General features: G+C 44.2%; 1 protein-coding gene across 6 annotated transcripts in view; it reads right to left on the minus strand.

The window, feature by feature from the left end:
• TFDP1 (transcription factor Dp-1) overlaps positions 1-15,247 on the minus strand; it is an 84,244-nt gene that overhangs the window by 32,022 nt on the left and 36,975 nt on the right. For 5 of the 6 annotated variants that reach the window (XM_053308191.1, XM_053308188.1, XM_053308187.1 and 2 more), the window contains exons 4-8: positions 8,551-8,657; positions 7,441-7,562; positions 6,698-6,863; positions 6,015-6,161; positions 5,257-5,325 (exon numbers count right to left, since the gene is read on the minus strand). In XM_053308191.1, coding sequence (XP_053164166.1) covers positions 5,257-5,325; positions 6,015-6,161; positions 6,698-6,863; positions 7,441-7,562; positions 8,551-8,657 — 611 coding nt within the window. The remainder of the gene's footprint in view (positions 1-5,256; positions 5,326-6,014; positions 6,162-6,697; positions 6,864-7,440; positions 7,563-8,550; positions 8,658-15,247) is intronic. The other variant, XM_053308193.1, reaches the window with a different exon arrangement.

The raw sequence follows: 15,247 nt of genomic DNA on the forward strand, positions 1-15,247 counted from the left end.
CTCTGATTGGCCACTGATGCTATGCTCTATGATTGGACTAACTAGCTTTCCTGATATTGTTTGGCCTAATGGCGTCAGTATTACTATATTAACCTTGTAGCTTCCTTTTCCAGCATGTCCCCAATTTACGGAGTTCCCGACGTTATTAAACAAAATAAAATTCTTCTCTGAATTTCCAGCAAATGGTGAAAAGGCCTCTTCTCTGAATTTCCAGCAAATGGTGAAAAGGCCTCCGTTCATTGAACTGATCACAAGTGGGATTTTCCCTACATCAGCTACAGAGCTGTTTCTAACCTTCCATAGTTGGGAAAGGTGATTGAGCGGGTGGTGGCCTCAGCTCCAGGCAGTTTTGGATGGTGCAGATGATCTAGACCCATTTCAAACTGGCTTTCATGTGGGCTATGGGGTTGAGACTGCCTTGGTTGGCCTGATGGATGATTTCTAACTGGCTATTAACAGAGGGAGTGTGAGTCTGCTGATCCTTTTGGATCTCCCTGTGGCTTTCAATACCATTGACCATAGTATCCCTCTGGACTGCCTGAAGGAGGGATTGGGTGGCAGTTTTACAGTGGTTCCGCTCCTACCTCTTTGGTAGATTCCAGATGGTGTCACTTGGAGATTGTTGCTCTGCAAAGCAAGAACTGAAGTATGGAATGCCACAAGGCTCCATACTGCCTTCCCAAAGCTTTTTAACATTTACATGAAACAACTGGGAGAGATTACCAGGGGGTTTGGTGCTGGGTATTATCAATATGCTGATGACACCCAGATTTACTTTTCCATGCCAACCTCATCAGGAAATGGTATATCTTCCCTAAAAGCCTGCCTGGAGGCAGTAATAGGCTGGATGAGGGATATCAAACTGAGGTTGAATCCAAATAAGATGGAAGTACTCACTGTAGAACCACCTTAAGTGGCGCAGCAGGGAAATGCTTCACTAACAAGCAGAAGGTTACCGGTTTGAATCCCCGCTGGTATGTTTCCCAGACTATGGAAAACACCTATATCGGGCATCAGTTATATAGGCAGATGCTGAAAGGTGTCATACTGTGCGGGAGATAGCAATGGTAAACCCCTCCTGTACTCTACCAAAGAAAACTCTGTGAGCGGCAGGAATCGAAATAGACTTGATAGCACACTTCACCTTACTGACTGTAGAGCAGGCCTGCACAACATGCGGCCCGCGGACCGAGGCCTTTTTTCTTGGCCCATGGGGCCATTCTGCTTGTCCCAAGTCCCGCTTGGCTGGCGGCAGCCCCCAAGAAGACCCGCGCCGTTCCAATAACACCCACCCGTGCCGCTGCTGAAGTGATTCCGAAGATCCGTGCCAAGATCCTGAAGTGTAGACCCCTGCCCTGCAAAAGCCCTCCCATTGCAAAAGGGCGGTGGGAGAACTCCCCTGCCGTGCCCTTCCCCTTTGCCGGTCTGGCTGCAAATGGCTTCGAAGAAGCCTTTTGCAGCCAGACCGGCAAAGGGGAAGGGCACGGCAGGGGAGTTCTCCCGCCGCCCGTTTTCTAAAAGCTTCGTTTTAGAAAACGGGCGGCGGAGAACTCCCTGCTGTCCGCTTTGCCGGTCTGGCTGCAAATGGCTTCTAAGAAGCCTTTCGCACATGCGCGCGAAAGGCTTCTTAGAAGCCATTTGCAGCCAGACCGGCAAAGGGGAAGGGCACAGCAGGGGAGTTCTCCCGCTGCCCTTTTGCAATGGGAGGGCTTTTGCAGGGCAGGGGTCTTCATGGCAGGGCAGGGGTCTACACTTCAGGATCTTGGCGTGGATCTTCGGAATCACTTCAGGAGCAGCACGGGTGGGTGTTATTGGAACGGCGCGGGTCTACTTGGGGGCGGCCGCCAGCCGAGCGGGACTTGGAAGGTTGTGCAAAGAGGAGGCCAAGGAAAGGTTAATTTTTCTTTAAATTTCTGCTGCTGCACGGCCGGGGGATGGCTGTGGGGGGTGGGGGTGAGCCAGGGGTGGTCCTTCTTCCCTCTCCCCCAGGCGGTGACGGCGGTGGCTCCCATAGCGACTCAGGGCCTGTAGCGATGGTCGTTCCTACTGCTCAAGGACCCTTGCCTGTGCATCTCTCTCAAGCCAAGCCTCCTGCCCCATCCTTTCCATCTTTCTTTCCACTTCTCCCTTCTTTTTCCAAAATTATGAGAAGAGCTTCTCATATTTTTCCCCCCTTAAAAGTGTTCCATGTTATGTGTGATGATTTGGCAGAGATGGATAGGAAAAACAATGCATTTTATTATGTATTTTGTACAGATTGTATAATATTTATATTATTAAAATGAATTTTAATTCAACTTACTTCATATTAATTTAAATTAATCTTGGCCTGCTAGAATGTCAAAAGTTAAATTTTGATTAAATTCATTTTAAATTAATTTCACTTTAATTTGATTGATTGATTGATTGATATTAAGTGTTACTCTAATAATCAGCACCCTAAGAATTGACCTCGGCCCCCATGAACCAAGTCACGGGTGGTTTCGGCCCACCAGGTCATTTGAGTTGTGCAGGCCTGCTGTAGAGGGTCGGAACCTGAGAGATGGTTTAGATCTGCCTGTTCTGCATGGGGTTACACTCCCCCTGAAAGATCAGGTACGTAGCTTGGGAGTGCTCCTGGACCCAAAGCTTTTTATCAGCTTTGGCTGATATGTCAGCTACGTCCATTTGTAGTGGTGAATGACCTTAAAACAGTGGTACATATGCTGGTAACCTCCAGATTTGACTGCTGTAATGCGCTCTACGTGGGGCTGCCTTTGTACATAGTTTGGAAACTACAATTGGTAGAGAATGCAGCAGTCAGACTGGTCTTGGGGAAAACATGAAGAGACCATATAACACTGGTTTTGAACAAACTGCACGGGCTGCCAATATGTTTCTGGGTGAAATACAAAGTGCTGGTTATTACCTATAAAGCCCTTAACAGCTTGGGTCCTTGCTATTTAACAGAGTGCCTCCTTTGTCATGAATCCTGCCACCTTTTACAATCTACTGGAGAAGTCCAGTTACAGTTGACACCAGCCCATCTGGTGGCAACTCAAGACTGGGCTTTCTCTGTGGGTGCCCCAAGGCTTTGGAATAGGCTCCCTGTTGAAATAAGAGCATCTCCTTCTCTAATTTATGTTTTCAGGAAGAATCTTAAGGCTCTCCTGTTCTCACAAGCTTTTAATTAGAATTAATTTCAATAATTTTAATAATTTGTTTTTATTGTGTTGTATTTATTTTAATCTGTGATTCTTAATATTAAAATGTGTACACCACCTAAAGATATACATATCAGGCGGTATAAAAATATGATACATAAATAAATATAAATATAGTGTTCTATTATTCTCGCTCTCAGAAATTTTTAAATTAATGGAAACTGAGAGAAAGCATGAGCCAGAGAGACATCCATGAATGGTGATCACACCTGCTACAGAAGTGATTTTAGGCTCACATCAGCAAGTGAAGGTTATGGGGCTCAGCACCCCTCCCAAATGTAAGCAAAGAACCTAAGAGACATTAGAACCCAGAGGCCACTATAAAACAATCCCCCTTGAAAGAAAAATGACTGGGTGACAACGATTTAGACGATGAGGATCTGGAACTGGAGACTGTTTGAGGACACTGAAGCCAATGACTACACGACTTGAAAGACAGTGCAGTCTCTCTCTTAAGGAGTCCTGAGATACCTCAGTAAGAGAACACATGAAGCTACCTTATATTGCATCAGCCCATTTTTCTATGTAGCCCAACACTGCCCTGAGATGCAGCAGCAGCTCTCCACACGAAGCCCTTTCTCAGTTCTATTACTTGAGGTCCATTAACTGAAGACACAAGGGACTGAGCCCAAGAACTTCTGCATGCAAAATGGGTGATCAGAGGCTGCCACTGCTTCCTGCCACCTCAGCCTCACCCGTCTTTCAACACTGTGGCAGCATGCAAAGAGGCACTCCTTTCTCCGCAACATGCTGGTATTTGATGGAGGGGGAGGGCAACACAGAGCAGAAGAGGAAATGTGACTCTAGACTCCTCTCTCCTTCACATTCTACTCTTCTGCTGTTTGCGCCCCTTTTCAAATATAGTATGCTGAGGAGAATGGCATACAAAAGGGGGAAGATGAGGCAGAGGTGCAGTGTAAAGGCCAGTGGCAGCTGCTGCCCTCCTCCACTAATCTGCCACTGAAAGAGAATACTTCATTACGAGGCTAGCCCTGCATGTACTCACCACTTACCTGAATATTTTCAGGAGCAACGCTGTCTCCACTTCACTGGTCCTGGCCAGATTTGATCAAGAAACATACAGCCTACCAGACAGAGTCAGACAATCACAGGCATCTAAGCTGCTCTTGTAAAGATTGATGCAAGGCTGGGAACTCTAGTCAAGACGTATAAGCAGTCTGAAGGGCTTTCTACAAAATGGCTTGAAGACCCTGAGTCTACAATTCACAAGCCACCTTACTGAAATGTGGTGTGGTCATTAAAGTGTCAGATTTTGCACTCTCAGATTCAAAGCCCCACTCAGTAATGGAAATCAATGGATTACCTTGGGCTAGTCACCCTCTCTTTCAGTGTTCTTGTGACGTTAAGGGGGGTTAGGGCTTGTATGCTGCCATGAGTTTCTTGGAAGAACAGCAGGATAAAAATGTAACACATAAAACTTCCAGAAAAGTTGCATGCAGTGTTCCCTTTAAAGAAAATCCCAGATGTTGTTGACTACAACTCCCAGAATCCTCAGCCAAAGCCCACTACTGCTAGGGATTCTAGGAGCTGTAGTCAACAACATCTGGGATTCCCTCTTACATGGAACACTGGTTGCATGTGTCTACAATGTTCCCTTTTTTAAAAGTAAGAATCCAGTTAAGGGAACTTGCTCTTCATAGCATTTCTGAAGAAGGGCCTTGCTTGTAAAGGGGCGAGAGGAAAAAAACATGATGGTAGTTAAAGAAAACTCAAGGCCTGAAGAGAAAGACACCCAAGCACATTTTCAGAGCTCTAGTAGAAAAGTTCCTTCCTTCTGCTTTTTGCACAGTCAGAAAAGAATGAGCAAAAAGGAGTTGGTCCCCTTTTCAAATATAGTATGCTGAGGAGAATGGCATACAAAAAGGGGAAGATGACGCAGAGGTGCAGTGTAAAGGCCAGTGCATTTCTGCACGGGCTACCCTCTTTAGCCCATGCAAAAATGCTACTACATATTAGGGCAAGAGGCCAACTTGTTTTAATACATTAGAGAACATGTATAACATTGTAAAAGCTGATTTATCCCAGATCATACCTGAAGAATTAATTCTTGTAGTTGTGACTGTTTTTGCTTTATTCTTTCAAGTCTTCGTTGTCTTTCCACCTTAAGAATAAAGAAACTTCATTAGTTTTAGAAACAACATGGGTACTGAGTAAGTACCTGAGAGTTTAACCTGCTGCTTTTTAAGTATACAAACAAGTATGAAATGAAAGCAATACACACACAGGCCAGGATCCAAAGAACTGTAAAATTAGTTATGTGAGTCCAAAGAGGCTTTACACTTCTTCACAAAAAGCAGCACCCCAAGCTAGGTGTTCAACTACTTTTGAAATGAAGGATGACTTCAAAAGCAGTTTCTTATAAAGTATGAAAACCAACTGTTCAATTAAAACAAGCCCAAGACTTCAGGTATTTATTTATTTTTTATTATTTTATTTATATACTGTCCCTCCAAAAATGGCGCAGGGTGGTTCACATCACATTTCTAATGCATCCCTTTGGACCCAAGCCATGGTTTGCTGCTAGAGGCAGTATTACTGGTATTCACTTGGATAGCATTAAAAGGCAATACATTCTTTCTGCATAACAGAAAGTCTTCCAGATCTTCAAAAAAAATCTAAAATATAGCTCTATTCAGAAAGTACCTTTAAAAACTTTAAATTCTAATTTTTACTCAACCAAAATCAGTTTGTGGGGCATAATGAAGCCATTCACAGAATGAGCTGGTAGTATTTAATGCAGAATAAGTAGTGCTATGGCAAATGCTTCTTTATTGCTATTTGCTTCTTTACCTCTAAATTCTGACATTCCTGAGCTGAATTAGTAGGTAGGCCAATCCATTTGATTTCTTTCTTCTCCTTGGAAATAATGTTCATGGCCATAAGGACATTTAAGGCATCATAGACACGTCGTCTAATATTTTTCTGATCATAAGCCTGCTGCAGACACGGTACATTAATTAAAAGTATTAGAATGTGTGTGGTTAAAATATTTAAAAAGTTTACATAGTAGACAGAGGTAATATTGCAACTGTATCAAGTTCCTCCAGTAATATTACATAGATTTAGGGTGCACATTAAGTCAGAAAACTAGCAGTAAGGGTTGTATCTACATATGGGCTTTTTCAATACACACAGTATAAGAAGGAGGGGTTTTATGAGGGTAAAGGTAAAGTGTGCCGTCGAGTCGGTGTTGACTCCTGGCAACCACAGAGCCCTGTAGTTGTCTTTGGTAGAATACATGAGAGGTTTACCCATTGCCATCTCCCACACAGTATGAGAGGATGCTTTTCAGCATCTTCCTATATGGTTGCTGCCCGATATAGTTGTTTCCCAAAGTCTGGGAAACATACCAGCGGGGATTCGAACCAGCAGCCCCTGGCTTGCTAGTCAAGTCATTTCCCTGATATTCAGAATTTCCAGAATAAGTTGCAATTTGTCTCCTCTACTGCATTCATAACAGACAATATATTTACCGATTCATTTGGTGAGATGTGAGCATCTGCGGTACTGAATTCTGCAACTAGCTCATCTGCGACCTCATTGTAGGAAGTAGTTCCTTTCCTCTGAACCTTCTCACAAACCTTCATAGAGAAGTGCCGCAAACCCTTGCCATTCTTCTCGCCCTTTTTGTTTCGTTTTCTATAAACAAACGCAATGAATTGCATACGCACCCCCAAGCAATATGCAATTACCAAGAAGACAACTGCTTTATGCAATTTTAAATTTTAAGAAATCAGACACCTTAATACTAGCTTCATTAAACCTTTTAGAAGAGAGACACTGGGTTAGATACCTCTATAATATTATGTTTGAATGCTAACAGTTTTGGCCCAAAGAATTTAAGAGATGTCATTACAGAACAGGCATGCTCAACCTTGCCCCTCCCCCAAGCTGTTTTTGGACTACAACTCCCATAATTCCCAGCCACAGTGACCAATAGCCAGGGATTATGGGAGTTGTAGGCCAACATCTGCAGGAGTACCAAAGTTGAGCAGCCCTGGTATAGAAGTAAAATATCTCAAGATAAAACTATTATAAACCTAATAGTACAAAAATTTCTGTGTCTTTGAGCATGACCAACTGGGTTTGGACCCCCAGATCTCAGTTAGTTCCTTTCTCTCTCCTCTCTCCCAAAACTTTAACAAGAAAAAGTATTTTAATGCATGCACTCCAAATGTTTCAGTCAGTCTGCTGAATTTAAATAAACTTTACTTACCCAGCAGACCAAGGTGAAGAATCTGCAGTCTGGTTCTGTGATACAAAGTGTGTGTTGGGTGTATGCGGACTTCCTACCAGTATAGTATTGGGGGCTGAAGGTCTCTGGGGTGTACCAATAACCTATAGTTAAGATAAACTAAAGTTAATAAAGATGTCACTCATATTAAATTTATATTAACTTTTAAAGGAAGTAGTCATATTTTATACTGAGAAAGAAAGGAGTCAAGACGGTATGTGAACACTGTCTGTAAGGAAGACTAGTTCAAATTCCTGCTCAGTTATGCAGTTCACTGGGTAAATGTTGGCGTCTAATTCCATCTCAGCCTAATCTTTTTCCACAGGGTTGTTGTGATGATATAAGTGGGACAACGTGCATGTGCTGTCATGGTCTTGGGAGAAAAGGAGAGATATAAAAGTAGGAAGAGCACAGCCTGTCCCACATCCACAAGTAAGGAGACCCTTGGGAATAGCATGGAATGTGGTGAGGGAACCCCCAGGAACCAAGCGCAAGCACCTTCTGCAAGTGGAAGTACTTTTTCCGGTGTAAAGGTACTTTAGGAGAAAATGGCCACTTCACACATTATATTTTTGCTACCTTAAAAGTAAGTATATAGGCATAGAGCAGAGGTGGGCAAACTTGGCCCTCCAGCTGTTTTTGGACTATAACTCCCAGCATCCCCAGGCATAAGAAATTGTGGCTAGGGAAGATGGGCACTGTAGTTCAACTACAGCTGGTGGGCCAAGTTTGCCCACACTTGGTACAGAATCATACGAACTGTAAGCATTAATTTTACCACATGCATTGGATACTCAACTTGTCAAAGGAAACACATTTGTGTATTCTTTGCATGTCCGTGTTCATGTCTTTTACTATATGTAAATTATCAATGTTGAAAAATAATTAGATGCAACTCTCAAAGTTTCGTAAAAATGGAAATTATTAAAACAACATACATTATATTTACATTTCCACAGGAACAGTATGTTCTTTGGGGGGTGGGGTGAGGGGGAAGAGACACTAAACAGTAATTGGGTGTGGGGAGGTCATACATAAAAAGGCCCTAAATACAATTTGAAAGGTGATTAGGTTTTCCAACAGGACTCTTACCACTTGTTGTGCAATGTTAACATTAGACTGTCCAAATGTTTTCGGCAAAAGTTGTTTTCCAAGGGTATTTACTGTGGAAGGGTGAACAGCAACTAATGAAACAACACCTACAATAGGCAAACAATTAAAAGTTAAAATAAGAGAATGAATCATTTACATGCAGTGCACTAACTAGGGGTGTGCACGGAACCGCAGAGCTGCGGTCTGGCACTGTGTGGGGGGTTCCTTTAAGGGCGGGGGAGGGTTTACTTACCCCTCCCGCCGCTTTCCCCCCTCCAGCGCGCGTATTCTATGTAGTAATTGGGGCGGCAGGAAAGTATGAAGGACTATAGTGTTATAGATAGCTAAATGCACTACAGCCTGGCAGGATATACAGTGGGCATTGAAAAGAATCACCCCCTTCGATAGACCTTAAATTCTGGTTCCCTTACATCCTGAAATGAAAACACAAAGAAAATTCCCTTCACCAGCTGTACTTATCCAATGCAACCTATAACATCCAACTGAAAAACATCACAATTACAGTCCAGAAAAAGTCAGAAATAAAAAACAAGAATTACTGAGATTGAAAAAGGATCACCCCCCCAATGTCAATATTTTGTTGAACCACCTTTTGCTTTAATAACAGCCTTGAGTCTGTTGGGATACTTCTCTATCAACCTTGCACATCTAGATGGAGCAATATTTGCCCACTCCTCCATACAGAACTGTTCAAGTTCGGTCACATTGGATGGTAGGTGTTGGTGGACTGCTATCTTCAAATCTCCCCACAGATTTTCTATGGGATTTAGGTCTGGGCTCTGACTGGGCCACATGAGGACGTTCACTTTTTCCTCCTTCAGCCACTGTGTGGTCAATTTTGCTGTGTGCTTCAGATCGTTGTCATGTTGAAAGGTGAATCTTCTGCCCATCCTCAACTGTCTGGCAGAGGGTAGCAGGTTTTCTTCCAGAATCTGACGGTATTTTGCCCCATCCATTTTTCCTTCTACCCTAACGAGAGCCCCGGTCCCTGAGGCAGAGAAACACCCCCACAACAGGATGCTGCCACCTCCATGCTTCACTGTAGGTATGGTGTGTTGTGGAAAAAATGTGGCTTGTTCGGGAGAGTCGCAAGGAGAAAGCCACTTCTCAAGAAAGGCCACATTAATGCTCATTTGAGCTTTGCCAGAAGGCACCTTGAAGATTCTGATGCCAAATGGAAAAAGGTCTTATGGTCAGATGAGACCAAGATTGAACTATTTGGCCTCAACACCAAACAGTACACCTGGCGTAAATCCAACGCAGCTCACCATACCTACAGTGAAGCATGGAGGTGGCAGCATCCTGTTGTGGGGTTGTTTCTCTGCCTCAGGGACCGGGGCTCTCGTTAGGGTAGAAGGAAAAATGGATGGGGCAAAATACCGTCAGATTCTGGAAGAAAACCTGATACCCTCTGCCAGACAGTTGAGGATGGGCAGAAGATTCACCTTTCAACATGACAACGATCTGAAGCACACAGCAAAATTGACCACACAGTGGCTGAAGGAGGAAAAAGTGAACGTCCTCATGTGGCCCAGTCAGAGCCCAGACCTAAATCCCATAGAAAATCTGTGGGGAGATTTGAAGATAGCAGTCCAGCAACACCTACCATCCAATGTGACCAAACTTGAACAGTTCTGTATGGAGGAGTGGGCAAATATTGCTCCGTCTAGATGTGCAAGGTTGATAGAGAAGTATTCCAACAGACTCAAGGCTGTTATTAAAGCAAAAGGTGGTTCAACAAAATATTGACATTGGGGGGGTGATCCTTTTTCAATCTCAGTAATTCTTGTTTTTTATTTCTGACACTTTTTCTGGACTGTAATTGTGATGTTTTTCAGTTGCATGTTACAGGTTGCATTGGATAAGTACAGCTGGTGAAGGGAATTTTCTTTGTGTTTTCATTTCAGGATGTAAGGGAACCAGAATTTAAGGTCTATCAAAGGGGGTGATTCTTTTCAGTACCCACTGTATACCTTGGCTGGCTTAGATGCTACAGACAAGGTCTATCTTATGTTAGAGTCTCAAACTTAACCTCTTATCTGGAGTAATTATAATTTACACATGAGTAGGACTTCCTACTCACAAGTGGTTATGTTGGATGCTCACCCCAACTATCTCAGGTTACAGAACCCACAATAATTTAACATTTCACTCCAGGAGAGTGCAGCAGTGGCTCCCACATTCCAAGCAAGATGCCCTGTGCAACTGCACAACTCACTGAGAATGTGAGCTGTTAGCAAAGAAAAATGAATTATTTCAAACCACACACTAATGCTTCAGCATCCCAGTTCTCAGCATTTTAGTTGAAAGGAAACACTGTGACCGATCTAGTCAATCTGGGAGCTGGGGAGGTACATTCTACAGGCCAGTTTGTTTTGCTTCTTTTGCTTGGTTTCTTGTCAGCTGTCCTGGGCACACACTTCCTGGGTACATACAACACCAATGTCTTCTGTCCATCCAAGCCAAACACAGATGACAGTGCTTCCCTTAGTGAATATGGTTGCATCTCTGGGGGTAGTTCTGGCTTGGTGTGCCTCACAGTATCTATACAGGCTAATTCCTTGCTCAGGAGAGCCTCTGCCAGCTATACACTGGGAATAAAAGTTATCCCCCACCACAATTCTCTCAGGGCAGGTTCAGATTAATATTGCCTTGCATATGTGAGAACATCAGGTCCATGGCAAGGATGCCCTGATATCACTGGTGGATGCACCGATGTGCTCTTGGTACATCCTTTATAATTGTGTGAGAGAGATGCTCATTTGAATCACCCCCTACACATGCTTCAACAAGGTTTTAGAGTGTGTGAAGAGGTGCACTTCTGAATGCTTTACTTGTTCCAAACACTAGGTCTGACATTGTGGGACAGCCTGGTCTCATCTGCCCTAACTCAGGAGAATAGAACTATGCAGTGCCTCAGACTTATTTTGAGAGACTATCATCACTAGGGGAAACAAAATTTAAGTTTCCAATGAGAAACAGGGTGTTCTCCCCTATCCCAACTGACTTAACATGAGAATGGGATAGAAACCACCCCACCATAGAAAGTCTATTTATTTTGTGGTAGTTTTCTACCCAGTGCCATATATTTATTAATAACAGAAATATCATGAGTGGTGAGGGGCCATAATTGTGGATATATTGTGTACCAGTGTGCAGATAAGAGTCAGACAACAAAAACACAGCTGGGAATGCAGTGATTTGCTTGTTTATACAACTTTATGCAGCTGGGCGCAGAAATCTACCCCAAAATCCAGATACGGGTTAAAGATGGACATCTGCCTTGTTCAAATATTAACTCCTTGATACATTTTTGTCATCATTTCTATCACCTAACCAGTTTACTCACCCCACTTCAGCTCTACAGTGTCACAGTTTCCCAATCCTATCCATGTTTACACTGGAAATTTTCAGTTAAGAGTATATAAGATATAGCCATAGGACTGCATCCAAAGCAAGTCAGTCATAATTAAAGCCCATTAAAATTAATAGGATTTAAGTTAGCCACAGGTAACTTAATCATATTGATTTCAACTGTGCTCAGTTGTAACTAATTTTATTTGGACACACACAACTTTTATGTCTCCAAGTTGTACTATGAGGTTTTCAGTATTCTATTTGAATGAGTTAGACAGGCATTTCCATTCAAATACTGCCACCATGTGGTACAAATCCTGAAATATATTAAATGTCTATATATTTATTTCTCCTGGGTGTGCCATGGAATGTGCGTCCCAACAAGCCAGCTGATTGGCTGGGCACCTGGCAGCACACCCAGGGGACCAAAGGTGTAGGCGGGCATGGCCAGGGAGGACAGAGGTGGCAGGTGGCCTGGCTGTGGGCCTGGCGGCTGCAGAGGCAAACAGTGGTGGCGAGCATGGCTGGGGAGGCCTGAGGTGGCAGGGGACCCGGCCGCAGAAGTAAGCAGTGGTGGGCCTGGCAACCGCGGAGGCAAGGGGCGGTGGCAGGCCTGGCCAGCGGCCACGCACACAAAAAGCGGCATTGGTGGGCATGGCCAGGAAGGCCAGAGATGGCAGGGGGCCCAGCCGTGGGGGCAAGCGGCGGCCACGGGCCCGGCTATGTGAAATGTCAGGCCCAGCTGCGGCAAGGCAGAGTGCCGGTGGCTGAACCCAACAGCAGCAAGGCGGCGGAGAGGCCGTGCCGGGTGAAATGGCAGCCCCAGCGAGGCAGAGCGCCGCTGACTCAAACCGGCAGCAGCAAGGCTGGCCGTGGCAATAAGCCAGAGGACCCGGGCTGGGGCAAGAGACAGCAGCAGAACCCGGCTGCAACGAGGCGGCTGAGCCAGAAAAAGAATTTTTGGATGGAAAGACAGAGCACAGGGGGTAAGGATGCACAAAAGGAGGGGGGAACAAAACTCAAGGGCCTGGCATGGGAATGGGCGTGAGAGGGAGACAGTGGGGGACACGTGACAGAGGAGAGCATTGACAGGCGCGAGACTCAACGGTTGGTCTCCCACTCCCAATGTATCGGCAACAGATAATAGAGATGGAGATTGAGAGACACTTGATGAAAATGTACAGACTGGCAAAGAAAAGGGGACCACGGTATAGTTTTTTAAAAGGGCAAAATAAGTGGCGAGGGAGGAAACTGAAGGGCTGCGGGGGGGACAAAGCTACGGCGAGCCAGACTGTGAGGAGAAACAGATTACCCCCTACCCCCCCCCTTAAGTTCTGAGTGGAAACTGAGTAGCCGCACTCAACACTAAAAACAAAAACAAACACCCGAGGGACTTCTAGGACCAACAAAAACAACAAAACAAACAAAAACCTGGGGGCCTTTAGAGACGACAGTGGGGCGGGAGGTGGGGGGAAGGCGGGCAGGCGAGACAGTGGGGCAGGAAGTGGGGGGAAGGTGGGCAGGCGAGACACTGGGGCGGGAGGTGGGGGATGGAAGGTGAGACACTGGGGCAGAAGGTGGGGGGATGGAAGGCGAGACACTGGACTGTGAGGGACAACGGTAGCCAGTCTGACCACCACCACAAAAAAAAATAAATTAAAAAATGATAATTAGATGGTCTACTGTAGCCACACTCCCCACAAAAATCTATATTATTATTTCTCCTGGGTGTGTAAATAATAACTAGCTACTACCTGACCCTCCAAAGAGCATCTGTGCGCTCTTTAGGGCTGGCGGATCCCCCGTCCCCCGAGCTTCTGCCCAGTCTCTTTCCTGCCCTCCCTCCACCTTCTGCCCCAGTGTCTCGCCTGACTCCCCCCTACCTTCTGCCCCAGTGTCTCGCCTGCCCTCCCCCCACCTCTTGCCCCAGTGTCTCGCCTGCCTTCCCCCCCACCTCTTGCCCCAGTGTCTCACCTGTCCTCCCCCCTCCCTCTTGGCCCACTGTCTCCCCTTCCACCACCCCCACCTCTTGCCCCAGTGTCTCGCCTTCCATCCCCCCACCTCTTGCCCCAGTATCTCGCCTTCCATCCCCCTACCTTCTGTCCATGACACAAGGGAAAATAAAGAAACAACTGAACAACCAGCCAAATTCTCACAACAAAACTCCAAGAAGTAAATAAACTATCACACAGAAACTCTGCGGGTTCAGCTAGTTTACTAAAATTTCTGGTATGGTCAATATGGTCAAAAATCAAATTCCAGAAATCGTGGCAAGTTTAAAAAGTGAGCCATTCTCTTTTCTTAAATACAGAAAGATTTCAGACATATGGGGGAGAGTGGCTGAATGGTTTGTCTTATTCATTCATTGCCATGCATATCACACAGCTGAGGCCAACACAAATCTTTCTTCCTAGCTGCATTTAAGTGGCAGGCTATAGAAAATATGGGACCAATAAGCCTGTGGGACTAAACCTACAATGATAAAACAACCAATAGAATACAACATCCTCCATGGAAACAGTGTATTGTCCATAAATTAAAAAGCACAGTAGAAATTATTAATTTCTTACTTCAGCCATAAGAGGCATACAGATCTTCAAAATACAGAACCCTGATTTGTCAAGAAATATTATTTAATGCAATTATTTTCATTGGGACAAAGCCTGCAACTGTTGGTAAGAATACATTTGAGACAGATGCATACATTTCGTAATTGTCTGCTAACAAGCCAAACAATTCCACTGACATCAATTCTCAAGTCAAACAGACTTCTATTACAACCACTTTCAAAGAGTTTGTTTGCAACAACAAACCCAAAATAAGATTGGAATGGAATCATATATGCAAACCAGCATACAAACATAGGTAGAAGGGGTTTACACTCTGCTTCTCAGACAACAAGCTGGACTTTTTGTAACAATACACTGACGTACCCTGAAGACGCACTTGTTTTCCCAGGCCTTCAACTGAGATTCGATTTTTAAATTTTAATGTGTTTTTAACATGTTTTTATCTAATTTTTATCTTAAGAATTTTAAATGTGTTATATTTTATGTTTTAATTCTGTAAACCATCTAGACATTTTTATACTGGGCAGTATATAAATCAAATAAATAAATAAATAAATAAATGGAATATTACAAATCTCCAGTCTCAAATGTTGCTTGTCAGATGGTCACTGGAATTTTCACATTTCCTTTGAAGATGAACTTCATGACTTAATTATTTCAGCTAACACAGTCTAGATAGTCTTACTACTACTAGTTCTTCTGTCTCATACTCAGATAGCAAAGTTAAAGAGCTTCCTTTCACATCATTA

The sequence above is a fragment of the Hemicordylus capensis genome, chromosome 3 (assembly GCF_027244095.1).
Source record: "Hemicordylus capensis ecotype Gifberg chromosome 3, rHemCap1.1.pri, whole genome shotgun sequence".
NCBI lineage: Eukaryota > Metazoa > Chordata > Lepidosauria > Squamata > Cordylidae > Hemicordylus > Hemicordylus capensis.